Source organism: Myotis lucifugus, unplaced genomic scaffold, assembly GCF_000147115.1.
Source record: "Myotis lucifugus unplaced genomic scaffold, Myoluc2.0 scaffold_143, whole genome shotgun sequence".
Lineage (NCBI taxonomy): Eukaryota > Metazoa > Chordata > Mammalia > Chiroptera > Vespertilionidae > Myotis > Myotis lucifugus.
In genome coordinates, this window is record NW_005871191.1 from 2,912,446 (window position 1) to 2,921,886 (window position 9,441).

General features: G+C 47.3%; 1 protein-coding gene across 2 annotated transcripts in view; it reads right to left on the reverse strand.

Annotated features, from left to right (window-relative positions):
- Window positions 1-392: 392 nt before the first annotated feature.
- The window catches only part of SLC6A5 (solute carrier family 6 member 5), a 44,390-nt gene continuing 35,341 nt past the window's right edge, over window positions 393-9,441 (reverse strand). For both annotated transcript variants that reach the window (XM_023758903.1, XM_006094785.3), the window contains 3 exons: window positions 7,166-7,266; window positions 2,984-3,151; window positions 393-734 (listed from right to left, as the gene is read on the reverse strand). In XM_023758903.1, the coding sequence (XP_023614671.1) occupies window positions 579-734; window positions 2,984-3,151; window positions 7,166-7,266 (425 nt within the window). In that variant the 3' untranslated portion in view covers window positions 393-578. The remainder of the gene's footprint in view (window positions 735-2,983; window positions 3,152-7,165; window positions 7,267-9,441) is intronic.

Sequence of the window (9,441 nt, forward strand, 5' to 3'; positions counted from 1 at the left end):
GAATCAAAATAGAAACTTAACCACCTTGATGGTGCCCAAACCCGCTGGCCTTGTCTTGCTCTAACGCATGTCCTGACCACCGCTGATCCTCCAAGTGTACCGTGCCCTGGTCTTTCTGTGTCTGAATGAAAGCTCTGTACTGCTCAGCTCAGCCCTATGACACCCATGAGTCCGAGTTAATGGTCCTGTGATTCTGCCATTCGGTAGATGCTTTACGGGCACCACGGATACCACACAGCATATTTTTTTCCGTTGGCCAAATCACACATTCCTCCTTGTGACATCACCAGAAAGTGCTCACCTAGCTGATCCGCTCCTGTGGGGTAAAGTGCGTGCTCAGCAGACCAACCCTACTGCCAACGGACACCACGGAGACGGGTGAACAGCGTTTGAGGAGGTCCGTCTAGCTCTTCACTACAGCATGCGACACTAGGTCCTATGGGACCACTCTCATGCACAGATACGAACTGAGAAGTGGGGAGAAAGCAGCAGCAAAATGGGAAGAAAACTGGGGAAACCAGTAGGGGGAGGCAGAGAGGGAAAGCAGGATCAAGTCTGGGCCATCTCATGCCATCAGACTAGCACTGGGTGCCCAGTTCCAAATCCTTCACTGGCATTTTGAGTCCCAGGGAGGAGGTTCCCAAGGGGTCGATCATGTTCTTGTAACGCTCCCCACGGTGCTTAGCTAAGAATGGGCCCCAGTCCGGCTGCGGCGAACACACCAACTTTAGCCTCTGCAAAGAAGCCAAAGACACACAGGGTCACGGAAGTACTGCACCTTCTTCCCCAAGGTACCACCCCGCACCCCCAAACTGTGTGCAATCACATTTTCCAGGTCCCCTCTTGAGCCAAGAGGTCCCCTACCAGGAGAAGCAGGTGGAAAGATCAGCCATTATTTAACCAAGCCACGGTCTCATTAAAGAGGAGACTTAGTTTGGTTCACTTGAAATTATTTACATCACCCTGAAAGCAATATTACAATTGCTTAGGATTTGCCTTGCGCAAGATTAATAGAGGAAAAAGGACCCAGATTTTAATTACCCATTTTTCCCTCCAAATGAACAGAACCCGCATACTTCTCTCGACACTGCCAAACGCAATTTGCAAGGGACACGTGTGCTCTATTACTTTTGCTCTTTAGTTCCAACAGTGGGTTGCTACATCAAAATAATTGGATTTTGTTGAGCATATTTCCCCAAAGTATATAAATGGCCAGAAAAAAAATATCCCAGCCCCAAAGAGACATTGCCAAGAGTGAGCAAAGATTTTAATTATCTGTTGACAAAAATATATGCTTCTGACTTGGTTCAGCAGGGTTGGGCTCTTGCACTCAAGCTGCAAATAATAGGGTGTCTCTAGTCCTTCAACCGAACTTCTCACCCAAAACATAATCTCACTGAGACATATTTTAGAAAGAGGGAGGAAAGAAAACATATTTCTCACTACATAAGAGGGAACAATTATATGTTTATTAACTATTAAAGTGAAGCTGCCTCTTATAGCTGTTAGTTTAATCTCTCCTTAATTATCCGTTTGCAACCTCTGTGTCCCAAATCAACCATAATAAATTTATATAGCCAACTCATCAGTTTAGAGAATTTCAGTCTGACACAAAAATAGTAATGCTAAGCCATCTTTTGTTCAGGGGGAAAGAGATTTCTGGGTCAGCTGGTGGAGAAGTTCATCAGGGACACCAGCAAGCTTCCTGGGGGTCAAGGAGGCCTCGGTACTAACCTCCAGGGGACAACAAATAGTATTTCCTGACAAAAACTGGAGTACGTCTGCCTGAGTAAGCAGACTTCGACCTCTCCCTTCGCCCACTCTACCTCCTCCTTTAGTCCAGCGAAAACCAAGGCTACCTCACAGCACGTGGACATCTGGCTACACATTTACTCACAGGCTTTATTCCCTTCTCGCTTCTCCCCTCCGGAGCCTCCATGGACATCCCAGAGACCTCTCTTCTTCTCTTCTCAGCCTGGCTGACCCAGAGCAAAGCCCTGACTGCTGCTCAGCACTGCGCTCTGTCTGCAGGTGTTTCTGCCCCTTGCTCTAATCCATTGGTTCTCAACCTTGGCTGCACATTAGAATCGCCTGGGAATCTTTTTAAAATGTAGACTCCAGGGTCTCACTTCCCCAAGACTCTGGTTCAGTGGAGCCACGCTGGAGTCTCATCATCTGCATCTCCAACGAGCTGGTCCCTGGGCCAAACCCTGAGGAGCACGGGTCTGGTCCAAAATGCCAGGCCTCTGGCTCTCCAAGACGGAGTCCGAGCTGCCCTATTCCCAGCACGTCTGAGCAAGTGACTTGTCATAAATAACAGCAGCCTGGCCACACTTTACTGGTGGCCCAACAAGTGGCAGTCAGCCCCCTTCCCATCCACTCTGGAGTGAGCGTGTGGGGATTTTTATTTTTGTTTTGCATTGTAATTAAGAAATAGGTCCAGCATGGGATTAACTGACAAAGAAGGACAGGTCTCATCTCTACCAGCCATGCTCTGGACCTCTTGTTACAGTCTATGGGATGGTGACATTTTAACCAGCCTGGACCCCGGCCATCCCTAACCCAGGCACAACGGAAGGGCAGTGATTTTTAATTTAATGGTAATAGATGCTTGGAGGGAAGAGCCTTAAACAGAGGGGAACATTGGGAAGCGGGGAATCTGATGTGTGGTTAAAAACCAGGCACTGGGCTTTAAACCATGGGTGAGAGGGGAGCAGGCACTTCTATCACTCATTCCCCAGAGCTGTCAACACGCTGAGCGATAGCATAATAACAGCTCAGCCTGCGGATTGGCTCAGCGCCTCCATTAGAGGAATAATACATAATAAAAATGGCTTTAATAGAAACGCTGGCAACTGTAATCACTTAATCATCAAGTCTCCCTCTAGAATCAGTTTGCCGAATCTCTTGTTTTTAATGCACAGGGCTCCCGGGGCTTCTCCCTTGAGAGGGGATGCCAGGGGAGAGTAGCGGGCAGACTCACCTCAATAAATCGGCCAGGAGCCAGATGCATTTTTATCACAAACATAATTGGGATCCATATAACGGAACAGGCTAGCATTAGCCATCCGAGCACCATGGACCAGTTAGGGTAGCGATAAGAGCCATAGGTCATGGGCTCCCACTGGTAAAAGCTGAAGCAGAGGATAAACTAGGAGGAAAAGAGAAACACAGGCATCAGGATGGTGAGGTATCCATTCATTCCACAGACACATGTTGAACCCCAGCTCTGAGCTGGATGCTTACATATCTATGATATCATTTTATACCCATAACAACCCTGAAAGGGAAGTGTCAGTAATCCATTTTCCAAATGAAGAAACTGAATCTCAAAGAGGTGAGGAGAACTCGCCTGGCTACTGACCCTGGGTTTGGCCTCTCCCGTAGGAACGTAGGAACGGAGCATTGCACCTGCAGGTGTGGGCACAGACAAGCTGAGAAGACAAGTTCAGAGGGCATACAGCAAGGCGACTGGTGGGTGGAAGTGGCTGGGGGTGTTTTAAAGGGGTTGTCTGTACTTTCTATGATGGGTCATCAGCTTTTGTTACAAGAAATAAACCTGTTAAGTTTATGTATTTTGTTTTTTAATAATTTTATTTATATATATATATGAGAGAGAGAGAGAAACATCAATGTGATAAACGTTGATTGGTTGCCTCCACAGGTGCCCCGAACAGGGATCGAATACACAATTAAACCTGCAACCTGGGTATGTGTCCTGACCAGGAATCAAACCTGCCACCCTTTGGTGTACGGAACGATGCCCCAACCAACTGAGCCACACTGGCAGGGCTATATTTTAATTTTTAAAACGTGAATTGAATCACTACTTCTTCTTATTGAACGGGGAATGCCTGCATCCAGGAGCTGGCTATAAAGCTGGCTGAGACCCTCAGTGGTCCCCACGCAGTGCCCGAGCCAGAAGCCTGGTCCGATAATGAGCTGTGGGACAGAGAATGGATGCACAGCCTCCCTTTCAACTGACTCAAGGTGAAGGGCCTCGTCACTGAATGGTGGGCTGAGAGCCAGGAGACCAAGAGGCTAATCTCAGCTTTCCCACTAATTAACTGAGGGACCTGCTATAAAACGGATATATTTCACACCCTATGCAACACGGGAGTTTTCTGGGGATGATAGTCTGGTATTTAGAGTTCCCCCTTATTTTAAGAGCGGTCAAGATTTATTTTCTGCCCACTATCTCCTATCCTGCACGCTTCTGCTGGCAATGGCAGTGAGAACCCTCTGAAGACTGGTTAGTGCCGCTGAAAAGGAACGAGGGGAGATGTGTGCTGAGAAAGAAAGCACCAAAAAGACAGAACAGGGGCCCCAGCTGCTCTGGCCAAGCCTTTGGGGACACGGCCCTGAGAAAAGCGTGTTATTCCCTGGATTCGTCCTGCATCAGCCTGGAGTCACATACATGATGATAATGACTAAGTTCTCCCTTCCTCCCCACCTTTCTTCTTCTATCTTAAGCAGTAAAATAACTGCCCCAAAATGATTGGAGCGAATTATGTTAGGAAAGAAAACATATGGAAGTGTTTTGGGGAAATCGTGAAACACTGTACAAATGTGAGGCATCCATATGATTGCTGCAAAGCCCAGGCTGCTAGGGCGTGTGAGTATTTCAATGCAATAATAATTCAATATTTCTATTTGAAGCAACATGAGCCTGAAGACAACTGTTGAAAGAAACTGCTCTTATGGAAAGAAATGCTTTACTCTAGGCCCCCTTTTAAATTCGCCCCTAGAGTTATAAGCTTTATTAACCCGTCTATTGGAAGTGCGGCCTAATGTATTTATGGTAAGTTGCTCCATTTCATTTACTATATAAACAGCAATACATCCGCTTATGTGTGCACATAATTCAGTGACGTGATCTGACTATGTATACAATGATTGCATGGAAAGTATTTATATAGCCCTATAAATCCAGGAAGGCACATATAAAAATGATCCATTTTATTTCAGGAGTTTTGAAGTAATTTAAACCCATAATCTTAGCTCGTCTCAGCACGCCACAAATATCCATTTTATAGAAGGGCAAAATATAAGAAGTGTTAGGCTTGGTCCTTCGACACCCATTTCCAGTTGGACAAATATCATATCAAAGTTATTTGCAATAAACTCCCCTGGGCCAAGTCAGCTTTGATAAAACGCTGCCCTCGAGTAAGGCTGGCCCTCAGAGATGGTAATGTAGACACAGAGTCAGGCCTGCCCTGAGCTTTGCTGATATCAGCCCGAGACGGCCAGGAGAGGGCTTGTGGTTGGTGATGATGGCATTGACCACTTCTGCTTGTCTGTCACTTCCCCAGAAGGGGACTCTGGTTCAGGGTATTTTCTGGGACCTCTCCACAGGTCTCTGACAGGAGTTTTATAATGGAAATCAAGTAAAGCACAGCATAGTTGAGGGACTTCCTCAAAAAACACAGCAAGTTCCTAGAATTCCTGTTCCCTAACATTCTGCTCACACAAAAAAAGACTTTTAAAATCCCAAACTGGGATTAAAAGTGTGAAAAGCACTGGGCGTTTAGAATGTATCAGTGTGGCCTAGACAGCCCTGAATTCAATGCTTAGCTCTGCCACCTGCAAGCGTTGGGGCCCTGGACAAGCACCTTCGCCTCCCCATGCCTCAGTGCACGCAGGCGCAACAGGGGAAAGAATCACCCCCAAGCGGGGTGGGCAGGAGCTTCAGAGATGGTGTTCCTGCAGTGCCTGCCTCTCATTGACCTCCACAAATAGCATGCTGACTGTTATGATGTGGCATTTCTGCAGAATATAACCAAATTCTTTGACACTTAATCTCTTCTGGGACTGGAGAGGGAGGTAAGGAGAATCTAGAGCAGATTCTAACTTGATTTCGCCCAAGAATAAGTCATGTACAGCAGTCACTGGGGCAGGGGGCGGGGGGGGGGGGTGGAGTAAAGTGCAACAGAGAGGAAAATCAGAGGCAGGAGAGTGTTGCTCTTTCCTCCCACCAATTAGGTAAGTCCGAGTTCTTCACACACATTTCGGTCCTGAATTCAAGAGACTGGAAATTCTATCTTACTGCTTTTCAGTTCTCATGCCCCAAGTCTACTGGGACTTTTCAGGCAGATAACAGCCTCTAAAATGTGAGTACAGATGGGGCCCCAGAATGCTACCTGGGTCGTCATGCAGAGGGAGATAAATACTGAATAGTTTTTCTGTGTAAACGTCTGTCTTTTTAAAAGGAAGTTGAGGTGTTTTGATTAAAACTCTGTGACATTATTTTTAAAAAGGGAAAACATATTTTCTTTACAATTTTACTTGCATCCTGGCTTGTTTTCCTTGAGAGAGGTTGGTACTGTGGAGTAAAAGGGTCTTAATCTGGTTTCTACTGCCACCTGCTGGGTACAGGCAGAACTACATCTGGCTTCCTGAGGCCTTGCTGAGTAGACACCCACCCACCTGCCTCAGACCAGGGAGGAGAAGGGGGAAATGCAAGGTCTCCGTGGAAATGTGCCTGCAGCCTATGGCACAGTAAAAGAGGTGACGGGACATGCACGTAAATCCCTATGCAGATTTACTGATACATGAAGAGCTCTGATCGTTCAGATGAATATCAGATGATCTCAAAATGTCATCACCACACTTGAGGAAGACAAAATAGTTCTCAGAGCAATAAAAGGGAACAATTGAGTGTCTGTATTGAGTAGTGGTTAGGAATAAGCGTTTTGCAGCCAGACTGCCTGGATTCGAACCCAGGCTGTTGCTGATCATTGGTGTGCAATGCTAGGCAAGTCACAACACCTCTGAGTGTCAGTTTCCTCACCTGTAAAATGGAGAGGATTTAAGGCCAACCCCACAGAGCTGCTGTGGAAGAGCTGAGGTGAAATACACAAAGCACCTTGAACAGCGCCTGGACCTTAGTTAGCAGTGGGGACTGTGACTGTTAGTGCACGAGGCAGACTGCTACCGTGGGAAACACTCCATAAGGATGCCCCAAACTGTGCATGAGTCCAGCTCTGCACCCAACTGGCTAAGCACCTTTAAGCAAGTTGCTTTACCTCTTTTCCACATCTGAAAGGCAAGACCATTAATACCCATCCTACCAGCTCCCCAGGCTCTTATGCAGGCCTAGTCCTTGTTTACGCACAAAGCACCACATACAAGGTCCCATCTGCACAATACAGCATGCGGTCCTTACAGTTAAAATGGTTGGAGTCACAAATGCCCAGCAGACTTTCCAGAAAATGTTTGGCTGAAATCCGATCATCATCTCTATGTCTTCGCAGAATCTCTGCAAGCCTGCGAACAGACAGGTGGAGGCCGAGCATGAGGTGCGGTGGCAGTAAGGGGGAGGGGCAGCGCTAGAGCCCCTCCCTTGGGTGCCCTTGGCCAGGGACAGCCCCAGCCTGGTGTCAACATGACCCCTGTTATGTAGGAAACTATCAGGCAAATGTTGCTGGAATGCAAGGGACTGTGGCTTCTTGATCACTGATCAACTGAAGCAACATGCAGAGGAGACACTGGTCTCATGGCCACACATAACCCCCATCCCCACACACTCTTGGTTTAGGAAGGCTTATACACCACTCCTTGAAAGAAAAAGCCATCGAGAATGTTTTCAAATCGAGCAATTTCTTGCATTGTTTCCTGAGCTCATCAGAAACAGGTTTCTCAGGCCTGTGGGCTCGCTGAGCTGAAGGGTCCTGAATGACTATGAAGCTCCCTTATGGTCAGCCGTTCTAACAAGTGGACCGGCAGCCTCAGCTTCATTCTTCTCAGTCCTTCATCCTCTGGGTCATTTATGTGGAAAGTGGCACCTCTGCCGTCCCCCCTGCAAAGCTCAGGCTTCTTCCCCGAGACCTCGACCACATGCTCCTCCTGCTTCCGAGCTCGTCCAGGCCCCTTGGATTTCTGGGTCCTTAATCCCTAATGAATGGGGAATTTAGACTCTGGGGGCTCCTCTCCAGCCTTCACTCACCATCTCTCACCCTTTGCTACCACCTCCCTGTGTACCACCTGCACCAGCTGCCTCCCCCTGACCAGAGCCCCCAGCTCCCAGCCCAGACTCCTCCTTCTGGTCCTGTGTCCTCGGCGCCTGCTCTCTGCTACAAGAAAGGGGAGAATGATGCAATATGAGAAGACAATCTCTTGCTGGGGTAGAAAGCAGAGATGTGGTATTCCTTCAGGGAACAGAACAGTTCATTATGTTATGGCAAAAAGTCCAATGGAGCCACCACAGACAAAATAATGGATCCTGAGACTGGTACTGGCCCTCAGGTCCATGCCAAGCTCAGACCCAGAATGCTGCCAAGCCCATGGCCTGTGCTGAGAACAGTGTGGGGGTTCACCGAAGGCCTTTCCAACTCACTCTAACAGTTCTCAGGTCGCAGTGAGCTGCCTGCTCTACTTCAAGGTCAACTATAATGCTGCAGAGGGAAGCACCTGACCAGCAGTTAGGGACCAGAGTTGAACACTGTTCTGCCTCTAACTCCCTGTGAAGCCTTAGGGACAGCATTCCCCTTTCTGAGCTTTGCTGAGGGGACTGGACCCCAGAAACTCTAGGGCCCTTCCAGGGAGGTCAGTCCATGGTGAGGAGAGGTTCCAAGTTTCTTCTTTGTGTCCACAAGCAAGAAGTATATGCTTTGAGCAGCGGTCCCGCCCATCTGTGGATGGTAGTCTGTGTATGTCCTTTAATGCTATTAATACCTTCATTGAATGGCCTCCTTATGCTAGAACAGTGGTTCCCAACATGGGGCACATGCCTCACAGGGGGGCAATTTGAGAATGAGTTATTAACAGTGAATTTTTGCATTTCTTATGGTTCTAGGGGCCTCATATGCAGTATAAAAATATATATTGTGATATATTTATGCATTTAAGTTCTCTATGTTTTGAAACTTTATTTGCTATTTTTTCATATCATTTCACATTATTATTATTATTTTAACAATTTCTTAGTGATTTCTTCCTCAGTACTTCAACTGTCCTTTCGTTCTTTTATGTTTCTCTTTCATGGATACCATGTTCTTTGGGAGCTTGTTTAGAGCAAGGTAGGGGCCTTTTAGGCTTTCTCCAGATGAATAGGAGTTCACTTTTTAAATAAGAATTATATGTCATGGGTGGGGGAACATCAGGATTTTAGAGATGCTTAAGTGGGGCGTGACCAAAAAAAGGTTGGGAACCACTGCGCTAGACCCTCTGGGCATACGGGAGGGGTGAGAACCAAAGGAGTAGAAGTTAAAGCTGTTTCTCTATTAACTCTGCCTCACAGAGGTCCTGAGACAAACTTGGAATAAAGATGCTGCTCTCCTACATCTCTTAGGTAGCAGCAAATAAGCCCTTTCACTGTCTTATTAAATACTAGAGGCCCGGTGCACAAAATTCGTGTGTGGGGGGAGGGGGGTGTCCCTCAGTCCAGCCTGCACCCTTTCAATCTGGGACCCTCGGGGATCTCTAAAACAGCAGTCAGACATC